This window comes from Hippopotamus amphibius, chromosome 15 (assembly GCF_030028045.1).
Source record: "Hippopotamus amphibius kiboko isolate mHipAmp2 chromosome 15, mHipAmp2.hap2, whole genome shotgun sequence".
NCBI classification, from domain to species: domain Eukaryota; kingdom Metazoa; phylum Chordata; class Mammalia; order Artiodactyla; family Hippopotamidae; genus Hippopotamus; species Hippopotamus amphibius.
Window position 1 is genome coordinate 17,235,254 of NC_080200.1, and position 22,324 is coordinate 17,257,577.

The window sequence follows — 22,324 nt, forward strand, 5'->3', positions numbered from 1 at the left end:
AACATTCTTGGACCCCACATTCTCCCTCATGCTGCCCATTGGTAGTCACACCCTGACCCCTGGCAACCACTGGTTCCTTCTCTGACATAATTTTGTCATTTGGAGAATGTTATAGTACTTACAGTTTCTAAATGGTCATATTTTAATTTAGTTCAGTCTTTACCCAAACTGTATTCCAAGGGATGTTGTTCCCAATGTCTCACTGTCCGTGATTCCACCCATTGGAAAAGCACTGTTAGCTCTTCCCCGCCTTGCTTGAGGTTCACAGTGCACGTTTGTGTGCTAAGGGTTCTGAGGATCTTTGTGGAAGAGAACCCTGTTAACTTTGCTTAATGCAGTTCTCCCAGCCTTACTAATGTCCCCTTTCCTCTACATTCTATACAGACATTCTGTGCACATCAGCTTGAGAAAGGCTACCCTGGTGCTCTTCTCTTTGAAGAAGTGTTTTAAAACCGTAATTGTTTATAGCTTTAAAAAGAGTCCATGTTCTTAGGTGATGCTGCAGGAGTCCACTAAGCCTGTGGCATGGCCAGTTCTGGGTTAGGAGGAGGGCGAGGAGGAGCCAAGGACCCTGATGGACTAGTTCGGGTCCTTTGTCCTTGTGTGGGAGGTGAAGTCCACATCAGGCCATTGGGGAGCAGGGGGGTGGTGAGTGGGGGATACTCTGTTCATTGAGGCCAGCGGGATCCCAGTGAGTCGGGAGTGTCAATTCCCAAACAGCAGTGTCTATTTCAGACCATTTTAAAAACGTCAACGCATATTCAAACCATCCTTTAGACTCTTAAACTGCAGTCTGCTACTTGTACAATCTAGCACTTCTTAAGTGTTGAGAGCTCATTGTTTTTTGAAAATACATTTATTCGAGAATTTACAGCGTTCAGAAAGCAATGGGCTAAGTCCATTTTAGCATATTCATGTAAACAGTGCTCCGAGGGTGAGACCAGTTCTGCTCCACAATGTGACTTGTGCACGTCTTCCTTGTTGAAGTGACGTGAAATCCCTCTTTCCCCAAAGCCCACTGCTGCAGGCAGCTCTGCCACTGCCACTGCCAGCTGGGTGGGGTTTACGCCTCCCCCTTTTTGGATTTGCAGGGTTTCTATGTTGCACTGAGACTAGTGGCCTGTGCACAGAGCGGCCACGAAGTTACCTTGAGCAATCTGAATTTGAACATGCCGCCGCCTAAATTTGTAAGTGTCGAAATCCTTCAAGTTCATGTTCTTCTAATATCCATTTATCTATCTCTCTGTGTTTTCTCTCTCCCTTTTTCTAATTTTTTTTTTCATTTCAGGGAAATTCACATAATCTAAAATTAACTGTTTAAAAAGGAGCACTTGGGTGACATTTGGTACATTTGCAATATTGTATAACAATCACCTCTGTCTGGTCTAGAATATTTTCATCACCCCCAAAGAAAACCTGGTACCCCATTAAGTAATCGTTCCCTCTCTCCCCCTCCTCCAGCCCTTGGCAGCCACTAATCTGATTTCTATCTCTATGCATTTGCCTGTTCTGGACTTTTTATAGAATCTTACATCTGGCTTCTTTCACTCAGCATTATGTTTTCAAGGTTTATCCACATTGTAGCATGTGTCAATACTTCGTTCCTTTTCATTGCCAGATAAGATTGCATTATGTGGTCTACCCCATTTTGTTTATCCATTCGTCTTTTGGTGAAGATAATAATTCACGTACAAGGAATTGTTTGCACACCTGTTATCAGTTCTTTTGGGTCTGTACCTAAGAGTAGGATTGCTGAGTTATGTGGTAATTCCGTGTTTAACTTTTTGAGGTTCTTCTCCTTTTTGAAAGCACTTTGAAATGTGTATCCTTACAATAAACACATCCTCCTGTAGTAGGACTCTGTGCCAGCTACAGCGGCATGTTTCTTTCTCCTCAGCACGACACCAGCAGCCCGTTGATGGTTACGCCGCCTTCTGCAGAGGCCCATTGGGCTGTGAGGGTAAGTGCCCCGGGAAGGTGCCCCTCGGCTCTCTTTCACATGCAATTGTTTAGCCATTTATGACGTTCAGAACATTTCATAGGACTATTATATCATCCACTCTGTTTCAGAGTGAGTATGTCACAGAATTTGGATGAAATACTTTTCCAAATTAGAGTCTTTTTACAAAGGCTTTTTTCCCCTTTTCCTCTAATAGGGTGTTGCCTACGAAGGCAGTTAGCTAAGTTTTAGATGTTGGATTCTGAAAGTTGTACAGTTGAAATCTTGTATTTCTAGGTCATGTTCTGTGGTTTTGCTGCTTGGGTTGGTTAATCAAGATTGAAGGAGAAATTGTGAGAACTCTCAAGCATGAAGACTTCCAGGATGTCTTCGTAGCTTATTTCCAGCCAGTTTATGCGTTATAATTCTTTCCTTTCTGTTGCTCTCATTGCTTTTTGAAAAGCTTCTCTCAGCACTTAAAAGTGTCCTTTTTAAGACAAGATGTTATGACTGCAGGCTGTTACTGCTTCTAGAAAGAAAAGAAACTAGTGGTGTCTCCTAATAAGTGCAGAATTTACTCCTGAAGGCAACTTATGTATGACTTGGAGATGGTCTCCCAATAATGAGACCGCCTCCCCACTCGCTGTGAGAGGGTTGTCACATTTCGTCACTTTTATTTGGCTTAAATACCAACATTTATAGCAGTCTTGCTATAAAATAGACACCCTCCTCTCCCCTAGCCCCAGGTGCTTTTGTCCTTTTTTATAGGGTTGGTCTGTTCCCTCCTTGGAAAGTTTTGGATGGGAGAGGTCTGTGCAGGGATAGGGCAGGAAGAGGCCTCAGGTGACTGAGGGGTCAAGAAATTGCCTTTGTGGGCAATCAGGCACTTTGCCAGAGGTGATCACAGCACTGAAGGATTTCTTTTTCTGTAGTCCAATTGCACGGCACTTACTTTGAAAAGCAGATGCTTTGTTGTGAAAACTGGTGCCAAAGGGATCTTATTATTCCTTGAACAGTTTTGGCCCCTTGCTGGCAGGAGCTATGTTGAAGCCTCAAGAGAAGAGCTGGTGGCTAAGGAGCCTGTGAAGCCTCGAAGAGGAGACTTGGGGCAGGAATGGCAGTGTGATGGGGCAGAGAACTTCGCAGTCCATTCAGAGCAACAGTGACAAGTGTTAATGTTCTTTCTCGTGAAAGTTCCCAGGCTTCCTGAAGCCTGAGTCAGCGAGTCTGAGACTCGGGGAGAATTGTGGTAAAATACACGTAAAGCTCACTATCTTAACCATTTAAAAAAATTGAAATATAGTTGATGTACAATATTATGTTAGTTTCAGGCGTACAACATAGTGATTTGACATTTGCATACATTATGAAATGATCACCATGATAAGCCTAGTAACCACCTGTCCCCAAACAAAGTTGTTATGATGTTACTGCCTATATTCCTGATGCTGTACATTACATCCCCATGGCTTGTTTATTATGTAACTTGAAGTTTGTACCCCTTAGTTCTCTTCACCTATTCGCCCAACCCTCCCCATCACCCCTCCTCTAGCAACCACCTGTTTCTTCTTTGTATCTGTGAGTGTTTTCATTTTGTTTTGTTTTGTTTCTTAGATTCCACATATAAGTGAGGTCATATGGTATTTCGTTTTCTCTGTCTGACTTAGCATGAAACCCTCTAGATCCATCCATGTTGTCACAAATGACAGGTTTTTTTTTTTTTAATGACTAAGTAATAATTCCATTGTGTATATATATCACATCTTTATCCAGTCATCTATCGATGGACACTTTGGTTGCTTCCGTGTCTTGGCTGTTGTAAACAATGCTGCAGGGGACGTAGGGGTTATATATCTTTTGTAATTAGTGTTTTTGTTTTCTTTGGAAAAATACCCAGAAGTGGAATTGCTGGATTGTATGGTGGTTCTATTTTTAATGTTTTGAGGAACCTCCCTATTGTTTTCCATCATAGCTGCACCGTTTTTTAATCCCACCAACAGGACACAAGGGTTCTCTTTTCTCCACACCCTCACAAACACTTATTTGTTATCTCTTTGATGATGGCCATTCTGACAGGTGTGAGGGGATATCTCATTGTGGTTTGGATTTGCGTTTCCCTGATGATGATGTTGAGCATCTTTTCATGTGTCAGTTTGCCATCTATATTTCTTCTTCGGAAACATGTCTGTTCAGATCCTCTGCCCATTTAAAAAAAAATCAGGTTGTTTGCTTTTTGATACTGAGTTGAATGAGTTCTTCATATATTTTCAGATTTCAACCCCTTATCAGAGAAATCATTTGCAGTATCTTCTCCCATTCAATAGGCTGCCTTTTCATCTTGCTGAAAGTTTTCTTTGCCATGCAAAAGCTTTTAAGTTTAATTAGGTCTCATTCCTTTATTTTTTTGCTTTTGTTTCCTTTGCTTTAGGAGACAGGTCCAAAAAAATATTGCTACAGTTTATGTGAAAGAGTGTTCTGCCTATGCTTTCTTCTAGGAGTTTTCTGGTTTCTGGTCTTACATTTAGGTCTTTAATCCATTTTGAAATTATTTTTGTATGTGGTGTAAGAAAATGTTCTAATTTCATTCTTTCACACGCAGCTGTCCAGTTTTTCCAACACCACTTATTGAAGAGACTGTTGTTTCTCCATTGTATATTCTTGCCTTCTTTGTCTTAGATTAATTGACCATAAGTGCATGGGTTTATTTCTGGGCTTTTTGTTCATTAATCTTTGTGTCTGTTTCTGTGCCAGTACCACACTGTTTTGATTACTGTAGCTTTGTAGTATAGTCTGAAGTTAGGGAGCTTGATGACTCCAGCTCTGCTCTTCTTTTTTTTTTTTTGGCACACGGGCTTAGTTGCTCCACGGCATGTGGGATTTTCCTGGAGCTGGGATCAAACCCATGACCTCTGCATTGGCAGGCGGATTCTTAACCACTGCGCCACCTAGGAAGCCCCTAGCTCTGCTCTTCTTTCTCAAGATTGCTTTGGCTATTTGGGGTCTTTGTGTTTCCATATAAATTTAAAAATCATTTGTTCTCATTCTGTGAAAAACGCCGTTGGTGTTTTGATAGGGATTGCATTGAGTCTGTAGGTTGCTTTGAGTAGTATGGTCATTTTAACAATACTCATTCTTCCAATCCATGAACATGATATATCTTTCCATCAGTTTGTGTTGTCTTCAGTTTCATTCATCAGTGTTTTATAGTTTTCTGAGTATAGGTCTTTTACTTGCTTAGATTTATTCTAAATTTTTTTTTAATTATTAAATTTTATATTGGAGTATAGTTGATTTACAGTGTTGTTAGTTTCAAGTGTACAGCAAAATGACTCAGTTATACAGATGCATATATCCATTCTTTTTCAGATTCTTTTCCCATATAGGTTATTACAGAATATTGGGTAGAGAAGAATTTGTTATCTGAAATTCACATGTAACTTTGCATCCCATTTTTTTATATGAATTTATTTATTTTATTTTTATTTATTGGCTGTGTTGGGTTTTCGTTATTGCATGTGGGCTTTCTCTAGTTGTGGTGAGCGGGGGCTGCTCTTCATTGTGGTGCACAAGCTTCTCATTGCAGTGGCTTCTCTTGTTGCAGAGCATGGGCTCTAGGCATGTGGGATCTTCCCAGACCAGGGATCAAACCCGTGTCCCCTGCATTGACAGGCAGATTCTTAATCACTGTGCTACCAGGGAGACCCTGTTTTATTGTTTTTGATGTGACTGTAAATGGGATTGTTTCCTTAATTTCTCTTTCTGGTGGTTTGTTGTTAGTGTATAGAAGTGCAACAGATTTCTGTATATTAATTTTGTATCCTGCAACTTTACCAAGTTCATTGATGAGCTCTTGTATTTTTTTGGTGGTATCTTAAGGATTTTTCTATGTATAGTATCGTGTCATCTGCAAACAGTGGCAGTTTTATTTCTTCCTTTCCAATTTGGATTCCTTTTATTTCTTGTCTGATCGCTGCAGCTAGGACTTCCAATACTATAGTGAATAAAAGCGGCAAGAGTGGACTTCCTATACTATCTTGAAAAAAAGTGGCAAGAGTGGGCATCCTTGTCTTGTTCCTAATCTTAGAGGAAATGCTTTCAGCCTTTCACCATTGAGTATAATGTTTGCTGTGGACTTATCATATGTGGCCATTATTATGTTGAATTGAATTATATTCCCTCTTTACCCACTTTGTGGAGTGTTTTTATGTTAAATGGATGTTGAATTTTGTGGAAAGCTTTTTATGCATCTATTGAGATGATCATATGATTTTTATTCTTCAGTTTGTTAATGTGGTGCTATTGATATTGAGCCATCCTTGCATCCTTGGAATAAATTCCACTTGATCATGGCATGTGATCCTTTTAATGTATTGTTGAATTTGGTTTGCTAATATTTGTTGTGATTTTTTGCATCTGTGTTCATCATTGATATTGGCCTGTAATGTTCTTTGTCTGGTTTTGGTATCATGGTGATGCTGACCTTGCAGAATTAGTTCGGAAGCTTTCCTTCCTCAAAAATTTTGAGAAGGATAGATGTTAACTCTTTTTTAAGTGTTTGGTAGAATTCGCCTGTGAAGCCATCTGGTTCCTGGACTTGTGTTTGTTGGGAGTATTAAAAATTACTGATTCAATTTCATCACTGGTGATTGGTCTGTTCATATTTTCTATTTCTTCCTAATTCAGTCTTGGAAGATTATACATTTCTAGGAATTCATCCGTTTCTTCTGATTTATTGCCATATAATTGTTCATAGTAATCTCCTATGATCCTTTGTATTTCTATGGTGTCAATTGTAATTTCTCCTGTTTTATTTCTGATTTTATTTATTTAGGCCCCTTTGTTTTTTCTTGATGGGTCTGGCTAAAGGTTTATTAGTTTTATCTTTTCAAAGAATCAGCTCTTATTTTCACTCATCTTTCATATTGTCTTTTTAGCCTCTTTTCCATTTATTACTGCTTTGATCTTTATTATTTCCTTCTACTAACTTTGGGTTTCGTTTGTTGTTCTTTTTCTAGTATCTTTTGGTGTAAGGTTAGATTGCTTGAGATTTCTGTTGTTTCCTTAGGTGGTCTTGTAGCACTATATACTTACCTCTTAGAACTGCTTTTGCTGTATATCATAGATGTTGGATCATTATGTTTCCATTTTCATTTGTCTCCAGGTATTTTTTGATTTTCTCTTTGATTTCTTCAGTGACCCCTTGGTTGTTTAGTAACATATTGTTGAGACTGCACGTGTTTGTGTTTTTTGCAGTTTTTTTCTTATAGTTGATTTCTAGTCTCATACTGTTATGGTCAGAAAGACTGATATGATTTCAATCTTAAATTTATTGAGACTTGCTTTGTGCTGTAGCATGTGATCTGTTCTGGAGAATGTCCAGTGTGCACTTGAAAGGAATGTGTATTTTGCTATTTTTGGATGGAATGTTCTATGTATGTCTATTAATTCCATCTGATCTAGTGTATCATTTAAGGCCATTCTTTCCTTATTGATTTTCTGTCTGGATGATCTGTCCATTGATGTAAGTGGGGTGTTAAAATTCCCAATTATTAGTGTATTACTGCCAATTTTTCCCTTTATGTTAATATTTGCTTTATGTATTTTGGTGCTCCTATGTTGGTTACATATATATATTTACAGTTGTTATATCTTGTTAGATTGACCCCTTTATCATTATGTAATGTCCTTCTCTGTCTTTTGCTACAGTCTTTGTTTTATAGTTGTTTTGTCTGATATAAATATTGCTACCCCAGCTTTCTTTTCATTTCCATTTGCATGGAATATCTTTTTCCAGCCCCTCATTTTCAGTCTGTGTGTATCTTTAGATCTGGAGTGAGTTTCTTATAGGCAAGCTATAGATGGGTCTTGTTTATTATCCATTCAGCTACTCCATGTTTTTTTGATTGGAGCATTTAGTCCATTTACATTTAAAGTAGTCATTGATAGGTATGTACTTATTGCCATTTTGTTTATTGTTTTCTGTTTGTTCTGGTAGGTTTTTTTTGTTGTTTTTGGGGTGGTGTTGTCGTTGTTGTTCCTTTCTTCTTTTGCTCTTTTCCCTTGTGATTTGATGACTATCTTTAGTGTTATATTTGGATGCTTTTCTCTTGTGTGTCTGTGTAGATCCATTACAGGTTTTGGTTTGTGGTTACCATGAGGTTCATGTATAACAATCTATGAAGAAGTGACTATTTTAAGTTGATGTGCTCTTAAGTCTGAATGCATTATAACAACCATACATACATTTTTACCTCCCCTTGCTGCATTTTTTGTTTTTGATGTCATATTCTGCATCTTCTTATTTTGTGTATTTCTTAACTATTTATTATAGAAGTAGATGATTTTAATACTGGTCTTTTAACCTTTCTACTAGCTTTATAAGTGGTTGATCCATGCCTTTACTGTATGTTTGCCTTTACCAATGAGATTTTTTTCCTTTTATAATTTTTTTATTTCTAGTTGTGGTCTTTTCTTTTCCACTTAGGGAAATCTCTTTAACATTTCTCATAAGGCCGGTTTAGTGCTACTAAACTCTTTTAGCTTTTGCTTGTCTGTACAACTTTTTATTTATGCTTCAAATCTGAACTATAACCTTGCTGGGTAGAAAGTTTTCTTAGTTGTAAGTTTTTTTTTTTTTTTTCTTTCAGCATTTTGAGTATATTGTGCTAGTTCCTTCTGGCCTGTAAAATTTCTGTTGAAAAGTCAGCAGATAGTGTTATGGGACTTTGCGTGTATGTGACTACTTGCTTTTCTGTTGCTGCTTTTAAGATTCTCTCTTTATCTTTAATTTTTGCCATTTTAATTATAATGCCTTGGTGTGGACCTCTTTGGATTCTTATTTGGGACTTTCTATGCTTCCTGGACCTGGATATCTGTTTTTTTCTCCAGGTTAGAGAAGTTTTCAGCTATTATTTCTTGAAATAAGTGCTCTGCCCTTTCACTCTCTTCTCCTTTTGGGACCCTTATGATGTGAATGTTAGTGTGTGCGAAGTTGTCTTAGAGGTCTGTCTTAACTGTTTTTAAGTGTATAGTTCAGTAGTATTAGATACATTCATATTGTTGTGTAACCATCACCACTGTCCACCTCTAGAACGTTTTCATCTTGCAGAATAAACTCTGTCCCCATTAAACATTAATTTCCCATTCCCTCTCCCTCAGTCCTTTGCACCCAGCAGTCTACTTTCTGTCTCTATTGATCTGAGTACTTTAGGGACCTCAAATAAGTGGAGTCATAGAGCATTTGTCTTTTTGTAACTGGCTTATTTCATTCAGCATAATGTTTTTAAGTTCATCCATGTTGTAGCATGCATCAGTGTTTTATGCCTTTTAATGGTTGAATAATGTTCCATTGTATGGATGCACTACATTTTGTTTATCCATTGTTCCATTGAGGGAAGCTTGTCAAAAGCATTTTCTTAGGCCTCCCAGAGGCTCTGCCTTGTGGTCAGTGGTGAGAGGTCTGCCGTATCCTTACTTCCCTTTGCCATAGGCTTTATTTCCATAGGAGGGCAGACTGGAGGCCCCTGCCCAGACCCTCCTCTCTGACAGCTCCCTTTACATGCTGCCCACATTTCGTATTTCAGAATGGTAGAGGCTGCTATTCTGCATTGCGAGCCCTGCCTAGCTCTTCACTCTGTTCATGAGGAGCTTTATTATTTGTTTATTTTTTACTCTTAGATACAAAGGACTTCTTATGCTTGAAGTTGATTTTGATAATTAGTTGCTTACATCTTTGGTTTATATTTATATTTGGTTCTTCAGTTGTTTAAGTTCTGTGGATTGATATCCAGATTTAGTTCTTTGCTCCTCCATCTTTATCATCCTAGTGAGCTCCTAGGAGGTAGGTAGGAATGACCTTGGTCTCCCAGGCATTTCCTGTGGCAGAGAGCAAAGTCCAGGGCCAGCTCCTCTCTTCCCTGTTGACCTTCACCACCAGATCCGTAGTCACCAGAGGGGCTGTATCCTGCAACGTAGAGTTCACTCTGGAAGTGCAAGAAATGCTGCATCCTTGCCCATTTTCAGTCAGCTTCAAGGTCAGGGCTCATTTTGGACTCTCACATTTTGTCACTCACTCAGGCTCTTTCTTTCCAACTAGGTAGAGGAAAAGGCAAAATTCGACGGAATTTTTGAAAGCCTCTTACCAATCAATGGTTTGCTGTCTGGGGACAAAGTCAAGCCAGTCCTTATGAACTCAAAGCTGCCTCTTGATGTCCTGGGCAGGGTAAGTGGTTCTCTCACACTGGGCACTGCTGCTGAACCTGCTCAGCCCCGTGCTCACCCACCATGGACACTCTGAGGCCTTGTTGCACGGCTGTGCACTGTTGGGTTTCATAAAAGCCGACATGGGTGGAGCAATCGCTGCAGTTGGGCTGGCTTGGGGCCTCACAGGGTGCAGCTCACAGAGGCTCCCCAGCACACGTGGGGAGGCAGCTTCAGGAGTACACTCACTGCCCAGGGCTCAGGCCAGGCAGAGCAGGGAACCAAGACCGTGACTTCCCCCTCTGCATTGTGCTTCTAGGGGAGGAGGATGGGCATATACGTCTCTTTATTTCTTTTCTCAAAAAATTTTTTTTCCTGCCTATAAACCTAAGGTAAAGATACTTTCATTTCTGCTGTAAGTTTAAATAAAATTTTATGCATCTTCCTCCCAATTGAAAAAAAAAAAGCCTCAGTTTTGTTCCCATTAAATACAAGTTTATCAGATATAGCCTTCTAAACCAGGCTGCTTTCCTTCTAATGAGGTTTGTTATGGCCCCTCGCGTTCACTCTGTGCATAGAGCCCAGTTCTGCATGGCTGTCTCTGTGCCGAGTTTCCCGCTCTGCGTCGAGAGGGGATAGATGTTGTCACCTCTCTGGATGGAATTGCTGATGTGGCAGGTGCAGACCTAGAGCAGGAGGATGGAGCATGGACCCTGCTGCCCCAGGCCACGCCTGTGGGTCAAGCTCATGACATTTGGTAGAACCATGGGGAAGGGTGCAAATTCCTGCCCGCTTGATTCACCTAATAACGTTGCTGTTTGAATATCACTTTTGCAGATACTGGCCCATTTGGTAGGACACAGATAGGACTTTGTTTTGAAATGAGACCACTAAGAAAGGGGATCTCACAGATCCCTTTGTCTTCTTGGCTGTGGTGTGGTGTAGATGGAGGCCTGTGATGGGGACCCACGCTGATCAACAGTGGTCCTTATGAGACAGGACGGGGTGATCCACTTCTGCACAGTGTGGCAGTTCTTCAGAATACCTGAAATTGGGTGTAATCATGTTGTAGAGCCAAATCATGAACAAGACAAAAGAGATGGACAGAGGTGGGGTGTGCTTTATTAGAAAGGGAGCTATGGCTAGGAAGGGCGAGTTCTGCAGATCTTCTACCTTGGCTCCAGGTCTTGTCCACAGGGGTCACTTCTCATCTGCTCCTCTCTCCTCCTCTCCCTCCCTCCCTCCCTCCAAACACCACCCACGTGTGCACCCATCCGTATCCATGCACCCGTCCATCCATCCAGGCAGGCACGCATGCATCAGTGTACTCAGGCATCCGTCCATGTGCCTGTGCACACGCTCATCCACTTGTGCCTCCCTGCACCCACTCCTTATGCAGCCAGTCAGTCGTTCAGAAGCATTTTTCAGAGTCTGCTCTGGGCCAACCTTGTGCTGAGCACTGGGAAGATGGGGATGAAATTAGATCCAGTCCAGGAGGTCAAGTAAGTAATAGTTAAGATCCTGATATTTATTTATTGAGGACTTAGTATGTGCTAGACCCTGTTCTAGTGCTTTGCAGGAGTGAAGTCACCGAGTAATTGCAACTACTTTGTTATGGATGGTGTCACTTCTGCTTTCCATATGAGGAAACGGGGGCCTTCAAACTGACCATTTAGTTGCTCAGAGTTGTATGGAAAAGGGAATGAGGCCCTGGTGGTCCCCAAAGCCTGCACTCTTCCCTGGTGCTCCCCCCACCCCCACCATTGCCTCCCTGATAATCAGGATTCTGCTTGATGGGGACAGTGCTAGAAGGGGAGGTGCCCAAGCTGCCCGAGCAGAGGGATACAGGGCAGGCAGGGAAGCCTGCCTAGAGTAGGTGTCTCTGGGTTTTAGCCCCCAGAGGGAAGGGGCAGGTGGCAGGTGATGGGTTGAGAAGGCCGGGCACAGGACAGCATGAGCAGAGGCAGCCTGGCATGCTGAGTAAGGCTGGCATTCGCACCAGGCAGTTCCACCCTCAGGAGGTGCTGAGCAGTATCTGGAGACATTTTTGGTGGTGCCACCTGGGTTGGATGTTATTGATACCAGGTAGGTGGAGGCCAGGGGTGCTGCTCAGTATCCTGCATTGCACAGGATGTCCTGCCGCAGAGAGGCTCTGGTCCCGGATACCAGTGCGCCGGGGCAGGGGAGGACGTGGAGCCAGGAAGGCCTGTATGTGCCGTATTTTTGGGAACATTACTCTTCCTGAGCTTCTGCTTCCTAAATTGAGACCACAGACATAAAGCGCTCAGCCCAGTGCCAGACATCTTTAAAAAGGCATCCATGTGCTTGAGGGGACTATGAACAGTTTGAAATCCCTAGAGGTCAAGGTGGAGTCCCAGGAGGCTGGGCTGGGGTGCAGGGACCCCTCAGGGCACCGCGGGCTCCATGTGCCCAGGGACTGGATGCCATCAGCAGGGTGAGGTGGGGTGAGAGTAAATTCTAGAGCAGGTCCTGTGGTTACCCTGGGGACAGGACTAGAGGCAGGGAGGCCAGCTGGAAGCTCTGGTCTCTGTGGAGTGTTGGAGAGGCCCAAGCCAAGGACACAGCAGCAGGGGGTGAAGGGGAGGAGCCACACGTGAGAAACATCCCTGGGCTGAAAGAAGCTAGTGATTGATTGGGGGGTGGGTACCAGCATATGAAGCATCGTGGATGGACCCTGGGCATCTGCCTGGTTCTGGGCACTGGTGCCATGCGCAGCACTGTCCAATTTAGGCAGGCCCGCTGGTCCCGGAGGTCTGACTTGGGTCAGGAAGCTGGTGCCTTGATTGTACGTTAGAAAACCCAGCACACGGCCTTTGATCCACGCCTGCCTTGTCTTTCAGGATGCCAGCTTAGCCTGGCATATTTTGTGGTATCTTTCTCAGCATCCACTGGTCAGGGAGAGGAGACAGGATGCCACAGACCTACTAAATGCTTGCCCGTGGCCCTGCCCAGTCGTGAATGGGGGCAGGGCCTGGATCTGTGGGGGCGGGGGGGGGGGGGGGCTTGCGTTCAGAGCAACACCTGCACTGAAACCAAAGAATCTAAACATCAGGGTGCACATGGTTATAATCATGATCATTTGTTAGAGAAAATGAATGTTAATACAGTGGAAAGCGTCTTGGAGCTGACAGTACTTCATCGGATGATGGTTTTTCAGAGAACCTACAGACTGGTTCTTAAATGTATTTTGATTGCCTTGCCTTAACCCCAGTGCGCAGTCAGAATCCGAGTTCTGTTGGGCATGCCTGCTGCCACACAGGCCCTTCCTCCCCCTTGTAAGCCTTGGTATCGCCCCCTGCTAAGCCTTGCTGCTCTCTTCCCTTGCAGGTCTGGGACCTCAGTGACATCGACAAGGACGGGCACCTGGACAGAGATGAGTTTGCTGTGGTAGGCCCCTACTGTGACTCTCTTTCCCCACTCTGCTGAGGAACGAAATGTGCAGCTCATTTGGGGGTTTCTGGATTTTTTTTTCTTGTTTAATTTTTTAAATGTTTATTTTGACATAATTTGGGTTTAGTTTGACAGAGAATTCTTTTGAAGCTTCACTCAGATTCCCCAGTGTTACTGCTTTCTACATTTCTCCTCCTTTCCTCCCTCTCTTCTTCTCCCCGTCCCTCTCTCCTTCCCTCTCATTTGCATATGAATATATACGTGTATATGTACATGCACACATTAATTTTTCCTTTGAACCATTTAAAAAACCATTTATTTATTTATTTGGTTGTGCCAGATCTTAGTTTCAGCAGGCAGGCTCCTTAGTTGCAGCATGCAGGCTCCTTAGTTGTGGCATGTGAACTCTTAGTTGTGGCATGCGTGTGGGATCTAGTTCCCTGACCAGGGATCAAACCCAGACCCTTGCATTGGGAGCACGGATTCTTATTCACTGTGCCACCAGGGAAGTCCCTGAAACATTTTGGAGTAAGTTTCAGAGATGGGCCTTTTCATCCTGAAATACTTGAGTATCTATATCCCCAAACCAGAGAATTCTCTTATATAATCACTAATTCAAAAATCAGGAAATTGACATTAACATTGTCTAATTTATTATAGTATCTATTATTGTAGGTTATATCATATATATTATATATTACTATATCTGTTATTGTATTAATCTATTATCTAATCTAAAGATATTATTCACATTTTGCCAGTTGTTCCCAAAATGTCCTTTGTAACGAAAGGGACTCCAGCTTCGTGTGTCTGTAGCCTTCTAGACACACAAGGGCTCTAGTGTGTCTGATCTAGTAGTCTAGGTCACCTCCTGCATCTGTCTTCGTGTCTCATGGCCATGTGGGCATTTTTAAAGCCAGTGGTTGGTAGAGTGTCCCTTGGTGTGGGGTTGTCTGCTGTTTCCTCAGGATGATCAGGACCATGTACTTTTGCGGGGCAGGTCCCCACTGAGGTGATGTTTGTCGATAGGACACGTGATGTCTTATTACACCTCTTACTACCTTGATGTCAGCCTTGATGGAGGTCAGGCTGGAGGCTTCAGAATTCTCTCTGCAGTAACTCTTTTCCTTTGGGCTCAGTCTTTCATGAGAGACACATGGAGACTGTACACGCTCTCACCTGCTCTTTCGCACATCCTCTCAGGAGTCTCACCTGAATCAGTCAGGCTTCTGGTAGTTGCCAGATGATGATTTTCTGATTCTGTCATTCTTTGCACATTTTCTAGCTGGCCTACTATAAGGAATTTGTTCATATCAGAGTGGATTTATGCATATGTCCTTGGTTCTGTGTTCCATGGTTTATAATCCTTTATTGGCATGATTTATTTTGCCCAGTGGGAGCACCTTCCAGTTGCTGCGTTGTCATTTGGTCACATCCTAGCATTCTTTGAGCACTTGCTTACTTTTGGCATGATAGGATGTTGCTGGCTTTACCTGCACATCCCTTCTCTCGGCTCCATCATCAGCCATTTCTCCAGGGATCCCCGGTTGGTTGTAGTGGAGAATGGTATTAGAAACCAGGATCTGGGCACTGGGGTGCTCAGTGCCCCTGGGATGCCACTGCTTCTAGGCCCTCTCAGCAGACAGAGCTGGGAAGTAGGTGTATGTGTAGACGTGCCCACCAGGTGCCTTAGCAGCTTACCATCTGTTTCCACGTCTGCTCCTGTCCATTCCAGAGCCCTGAGACCCCCACCCTCATTTTAGCAGCAGTGCTAGATCTGTGTGTAGATTGTGGCTCTTGTGTCCTATGGGCTACCTTCCCATGCAGCTGCCCTCCCTCCACACCCCTGCAGCTCCCCACCCACCTCTCTCAGCCACCTGCTGGACAGACTTTGCCTGGCGCTGGCCTCCCCACCCCAGGTGCATGTCATTCTGTCCCTCTTTTTCTTCCTCTCTTCCCTTCTCCTTACATCTTTGGTCTTTCTCTCCCATTCATGAGATTTATTCATTCATCTCATTCCATTAAATCTCAAACAAAGTTGAATAAAGTAGCCCCTTGTAGTTAAGGACAATGCTCTAATGGATAGTAATTAGGTTCGATGAAATACAACAATATCCCTAAGATACATCTTCTGTTCCAGGAATTTTAAATGTCTTTAAAATGTGATTTTACAACATACAAATGAATTAAAGCTGATTACTATCTTACTATACTATGGCGTAAAGCCTTTGCGATTTTAAACTTCTAGGTTAAATTTTAACCATTTTCCAAGGAAATTATAAATTTCTCTTACAACTCCACTCGTAATCCCTCCCCCCCCACCTCCCCCACAGTACTCAGTTGTGTTTTTTCTCCCACACATTGACTCTGTTTTGCCTTTTGTACTTTGAGCGTTTTCCATGTTTCTTCATCACCCTGTTCTTTTTACTGGCTGTCCTTTTTTTTTTTTTTTTTTTTTTTGTGGTAAAATACACATAACAAAATTTACCATCGTAATCATTTTTAAGTGTACGGTTCAGTGGTATTACTACATTCACATGGTTGTGCAGCCATCACCACCATCCACCCCCAGAACTCTTTACCTTGCAAAACTAAAGCTCTGTCCCCATTAAACACTAACACCCCCTCCCTCCACCCCACTCCCCCAAGTCCCTCATTTTTATATTTCTGTTGACAACCCTTGACTTCAGGTGTTCGTATTGGTGAACTGCCTTTGGGGTGGTCCCCAGGAATGGGGTGAATGGCCCAGAGTGAACCCAGGAACACACCTCTCTCTTCACAGCCTCATGAGCCCTGAATTTCTATTTTTGTTTTGTTTTTATTCTTTCTCATCTTTTCAGCCATGACTTATGTTCTTTTATAAGTGGGTCTTAGAGTTGTGTCATCTTGTGTTTTTTTTCATTGCTGGCTGGGTTTGGCATTTAGTAGTTTTTAAGTGACTTTAAATTTTTACCTGTGTTAATGATCTGTTGATAGCAACTTAAAGAATAGTTTGAAGTGGGCGGTGGGGGGGCTTGTAATTTTGTGTTTCTTTGTTACTTTTTTAGAAAATTAATTTATTTATTGGCTGCATTGAGTCTTCATTGCTGTGTGTAGGCTTTCTCTAATTGCGGCAAGCACTCTTCGTTGTGGTGCGCTGGCTTCTCATTGTGGTGGCTTCTCTTGTTGAGGAGCATGGGCTTTAGGTGCGTGGGCTTCAGTAGTTGTGGCACGTGAGCTGAATAGTTGTGGCTCATGGACTCTAGAGCGCAGGCTCAGTAGTTGTGGCGCACGGGCTTAGTTGCTCCATGGAATGTGGGATCTTCCTGGACCAGGGCTCGAACCCATGTTCCCTGCATTGGCAGGTGGGTTCTTAATCACTGTGCCACCAAGGAAGTCCCTTTTGTTACTTTTTAAAACAGACTTTTCAATCCTTGTTTTATTTTTATTTATTTATTTATTTTATTTATTTAGTGTTGTTGTTGTTTGTTTTTTTCAATCCTTGTTTTAGACAAAGTTTATTTTCCCTTACCTACCTCTAACAGAAGGGCCACCTGTCTGTCCTCGGCACACACACCCTTTTGTGTAGTTTTCTGTCTCCTGAATATCTCGAAGTACTTGCAACTCTCGTGGTGTCTTTTTTTTTTTCCTTCCAGTTTTATTGAGATATAATTGACAGACAGCACTGTATAAGTTTAAGGTGTACTATTGTGGTGAGTCTGTGGACTTCCACGTTCTAGTACTTTGGAAGTCGTCAGCCCTGGAGCTGGTGACCTTGCTGTGTGGTGAAGGGAAATGTGTGGTGTTTGGCATGATTGAATTCCTTTTGTATTCATTTCAGTCTTGTGTGGTTAAACAAATGTCTTGGAAAATTATGCATTGGCGATGTAGCTCATCAGAAAAGATTTATTTTTATTCTGTTCCATTTGGAAGCAACCTCAGAAAGAGCAGTCTTCATCACATCACTGCAGGCCCTGAAAGAGCTGCCCCCCACCTGCCCTGGGGCCTGGGCCTCACCACCTGAACATTGTTCTCTTTTGCGCTCACAGGCTATGCACTTGGTGTACCGAGCCCTCGAGAAGGAGCCCGTGCCCTCCGTCCTGCCCCCGTCCCTCATCCCACCCTCCAAGAGGAAGAAGACAGTGTTCCCGGGCGCTGTGCCCGTCCTGCCCGCCAGCCCCCCGCCAAAAGACAGCCTCCGCTCCACGCCTTCCCACGGCAGCGTCAGCAGCCTGAACAGCACTGGAAGCTTGTCTCCCAAGCATAGTATCAAGCAAACACAGGTACAGTGCTCTCTGTGTGCGTGGCCACACCTCAGAGCAGCTGTTTGCACTGCTGTGTAGAGTCCCAGCAAGATGTTTCTCAGGAGCAAGTAGTTTGTAACCCAAGAAGGGTAAAGTCTGTGATTAAACTAAATCTTTACAACAGGTGTCCTTGGTCCATTCTGGCTGCTGTAACAATGCCACGGACTGGGTGGCTTTTAAACAACAGACACTTATTTCTCACAGTTCTGGAAGCTAGAAGTCCAAGATCAAGGTGCCAGCCAGATTTGGTGTTTGCTGGGCCCACTTCCTAGTTCCCAGATGGCCGTCCTCTTGCTGTGTCTTCCCATGGCGGAAGGGACACGGAAGCTCCCTGGGTCCCTTTTATAAGGGCACTGATCCCACTCGTGAGGGCTCTGCCCTCACGACCTAATCACCCCCTAAAGGCCCTACTTCCTAATATCATCACGTTGGGGCTTAGGACTCCCAACATATGAATTGAGGGGACGGGGGCCCAAACATTAGACCATAGCAACAGGGATTCCGAACTCACTCTCTCACTCTCTCACACGTAGATACCACCTTCCCCCCCCGCCCCGCACGCTCCTACCTCCGGGCTCTCTACTCACCTCTCTGCCCCTCCCGCCTCAGGCAGACCCTCTGCTGGGAGGGCACGTCCCCAGATTGTACTGAGCACCTGGCGTCATGAAGCCCGTGCTCACGGGGCACCTCATCTGGGGAGCCCGGTGTGGCCGCGGGCCGTCCTCTGCCTGCACTCTTACAGGTTTCCCACACCTGGCCTGTTACACGGTTACTTATGTATCATCTGTCCCGTTCCCCCCCAGCCCCCCACCATTAGCTTCACGAGAGCAGAGTTCGTTCTGGATCATAATCTCGGCGTCTAGAAGAATCTCTGGTACGTTGATGCTCAGTAAAAATATGTTGAGTAAATCAGGTGAATGAGGGAGGCGTCCCTCCCGTGCTGGGAAGACAGGAGGGGCTCCAGCTCTCCACGTGGCAGTGTCTTCTCTCTCAGAGGAGATGTTTGTTGTTCCGGCAAAGGCAGCATTGGAATGGGCTCTCTGTAAAAGGGCGCCTTTGAGATTGTCTAAAACATGCAAGAACGTGCGTTACATCTGGAATCGTGCCTCGCTTTCTGCCTCACTTGTGGTTTCAAAGGCGAAGCACTGAGTTGTGACAAGAAGGCGAGCCAGCACCAGTGTGCACGTTTGGAATGTGATAGAAATGGACATAAGAAATGATTTCTTTTGATCGTGACATATTTTTAAAGTTAAATAATTCGACTTGCGAGGCTCATTTTCAAGGAGCTCCTCATATCCTAGAGTCAAAAAAAGAGATCCGAGGGGGTTGATGAGACTTGGCCGTAGGGGCTAACAGCTCCCCTCACTGCCCTGGCCAGTTGGAGGGGCGTGGCCTCCCGTTGGTGAGTCATGTGTGGCTCTCTGTGAAGGAGCCCAGCCCCAGATGGCCCAGCCCCGGCAGCGTTACCAGCTCACCAGCTGAGCCCCGCACTTGCTGGGCCCCTGCTCTCTGTGGGGAGGCAGACGGTGAGCGAATCAGTGAACTAAGGAGGGTCCACCAGTCGTGAGAAAGCAGAACAGGGCCTGGCCTGGAAGTGTCGGGGTGAGGAGGGGGTCTGATGTCACAAGGTGGGGCCAGCTGGAGGGCTACTGCCGAGGTGACATCTGAGCTGACACCTGACTGGTAAGAAGCCGTCCTAGAACTAGCGTATGGCGAGGCTCTGAAGTGGGAATGCTCCGTGTGTTCTTGAAACAGGAAGAAGGTGAGCAGGAGATGGTGAGATGGAGGGGCCGGGACCACTTACTTAAACCTGCATGAGCTGCTGTTTTCTGAGACCCAACACCATAAGCCTGCAGAATTCTTGCCGAGAGTTCTTAAGTACCGTAGGTTAGGCTGGGTGGGGTGTGTTTTACTGATTAGGAAGCCAGTGGGGCTGAACTTGCTGATGGGTACAGGTTGGCCAGCCTCATAACCTGCCTCCTGGTGATCTGGTGGCTCTCCCTGGATCCCAGGAGCAGGCTGCAGAATCCCCGAGTAGACCAGTTGGACTAGTGGTCATTGTTTAGGGTCTGAGGTGGGGACGTTTGTGTCCCCTGCCCCAGGAACAGAGGCAGCTGGTGGAATTGCAGACATGAGAATGGGCATTGCTGTGGACCCATGCTTTCGCCTCCCCTGCTTTCCTCATCCGCAGGCCAGTGATGCCTACCTGGGGCCCCCAGAGGGCTGCCCAGTCCTGCCCTCGTGGCCAGGTGTCGGGGGAAGCCCCTTCCCGCCACCGGGTCGGTTTCCGTTGACTGGAGGCCTGCCGCAGCTAAGCTGACCTTAAACCCAGCGCTTTCTGGGAGGCCTAGCTCCAAGGGGGAGGTTGTCCAGTGTTGGATTTTTAGCCGGATAGGCACTGGATTCTTGCTGCTGACATACCCCAAGACCCTGGAAATGAGGCAGCAAGTTCATTGTGTTTGAGCAGCAAATGTCTGGACCCTTGTCATCCCAGAGTCGTGATTTGTTGGGGCCCATGGGACCCGGGAGCCATTCCCCCCTCGGCTCAGCTTGTCTGTCCACTGCTGCTTCTTTCGTGGGCATCTCAGCGTCAGCGTATTAGCTTGCTCCAGGCTCTTGACTTAAAGACAGCAAGCCTCTTCATTAGAGCCCCTTTATGTGCATCTTCAATCTCCTCTGACCTGTTCCACAACTGACCTGAGGTAGCTTAGAAAATTCCCGTAATGCAATAGGAAAAATGCTATCTCAGCTCTTGCTGTCTGAGCCCTTGCTTTTTGAATCTGGTCTGTAAATTCTGATGAATTTTTTCTTAATAAATCCTTGCTGTCCTAAATCATTCTACTCCTTGCCCCAAACCCTGGGTAATGTGTTACTACCTTTCTTCCCAAACTTGCTTTCTGGATTCCTGTTGCTCACATCAGGATCCCACTGGATTTAGAGGACAAGAGAGACCTGGTCAGAAAAAGCAGATGAGAGGAAACATCTCTAGAAAAAAGGGGAGAGATGCTGTGAAACATGGTGCAATGGGAGCCCTGAGGGTCAGAGGTGACACGCCTAGAATAAGCAATTGAAGGAGCCTGCCACCAAGTGCCCAAGGGGCCTGGATACCTCTGAATTTGAGGCGCTCTGGCCCTGGTGGACCCTGGCATTTGCCTTTCTTAACTAGAACTCGAGCAGGTGGTATGAGAGGTCACATGTGCACTGGGTGGCTGAGCCCCAAGGCCATCAAAGTCACAGCAGCTTGCTGGGCTCTCAGCTTCGTCTGCCACAGCAGGGCCCTCGTGGGTGGTGGGACCCTCACAGGTAGTGGGTGTGCTCCTCAGAGGCCCGGGCTCCCCCACCAGCACCACGGGCCCGGAGTGCTTGCCTGTCCTACGGGTGTAGTTTCCATATCAACCTCACTCACTGCCTGTCAGTGCCTTGTGTGTACGGACACCTCACAGAGGGGTCTGATGTATCGCAGAGAGTGGGGTCAGGGTCAAAGAAGGATGGAGTGCAGGATCCTGTAACTGTGGGCATTGAGAATTCCCCTGCAGCCGCAGAGAAGATCTGCAGCGGGGAGACAGAAGGCCAGGAAGGCTGGCATGGGCGCTGGGCCGGTTCTCGGGAGCAGTCCTTCCAAAATGAGTGGTCAGGAGGGTCCTCTCTGGTGCACTTGAAACCCCTCCTGGAAAGGGATCATCTTCCTTTGCAGAAGGCTTTCCTTTGCATCCCAGGCAGCGGGGATGGAAGGGTTGTTGGCAGATGGACCTGCTGGGTCTTTACGTCCCTCTCAGTGCAGATTTCAGGGCACTGTGATGGGGAGGAAAGAGGCGCAGGCTGGCCACTGGGCGAGAGTGGCCAAGGCCGTGTCAACCTCGCCGAGCCTCATTTTCCCCTCTTAAAGAACAGGGATCCTGTCTGCCCTCTTGGCTTGTGGAGGGTTTTCTGCTAAAATGAGCGTGAAAACACTTGAGTAGTGTGTATCCGTAGGTGGTAAAAAGCTTGAGGACTAACTTCTGAAAAACCCCTTTCAGCCAACAGTAAATTGGGTGGTGCCAGTGGCGGACAAGATGCGATTTGATGAGATATTCCTGAAGACCGACCTGGACCTGGACGGCTATGTGAGCGGCCAGGAGGTGAAGGAGATATTCATGCACTCGGGCCTCACCCAGAACCTTCTAGCACACATATGGTAAGGGCAGATAGACGGCCATCTGCTCCTCAGTGTCGGGGGCCCCGTTGTGTGGAAGTACTGGCTGTGGGCGGCTCACCCTTTGAGTGAGACTTTGGTGTGAAGGGCCGGAGGGGATGAGCAGGACAGCAGGGGGCAGCAGTCAGGGCCGAGTGTCAAGGCCTGTCTCCTGCATTCCGTGCACGTCGGTGCGCTCTCCTCCAGCAGGAAGGGCTCCGGTTTTGTCCCTCTAGAGAGCTCTGGTGTGAGTTCTTTTTTTTTTTTTGAGGTACACCAACGTGAATCAGCTGTATTTATACATATATCCCCGTATCCCCT

The 22,324-nt window shown here is 45.1% G+C and overlaps 1 protein-coding gene across 17 annotated transcripts in view; it reads left to right on the top strand.

The window, feature by feature from the left end:
- EPS15L1 (epidermal growth factor receptor pathway substrate 15 like 1) overlaps window positions 1-22,324 on the top strand; it is a 100,564-nt gene that overhangs the window by 23,630 nt on the left and 54,610 nt on the right. For all 17 annotated transcript variants that reach the window (XM_057708682.1, XM_057708688.1, XM_057708696.1 and 14 more), the window contains 6 exons: window positions 1,092-1,187; window positions 1,898-1,960; window positions 10,035-10,160; window positions 13,487-13,546; window positions 17,578-17,811; window positions 21,849-22,006. In XM_057708682.1, the coding sequence (XP_057564665.1) occupies window positions 1,092-1,187; window positions 1,898-1,960; window positions 10,035-10,160; window positions 13,487-13,546; window positions 17,578-17,811; window positions 21,849-22,006 (737 nt within the window). The remainder of the gene's footprint in view (window positions 1-1,091; window positions 1,188-1,897; window positions 1,961-10,034; window positions 10,161-13,486; window positions 13,547-17,577; window positions 17,812-21,848; window positions 22,007-22,324) is intronic.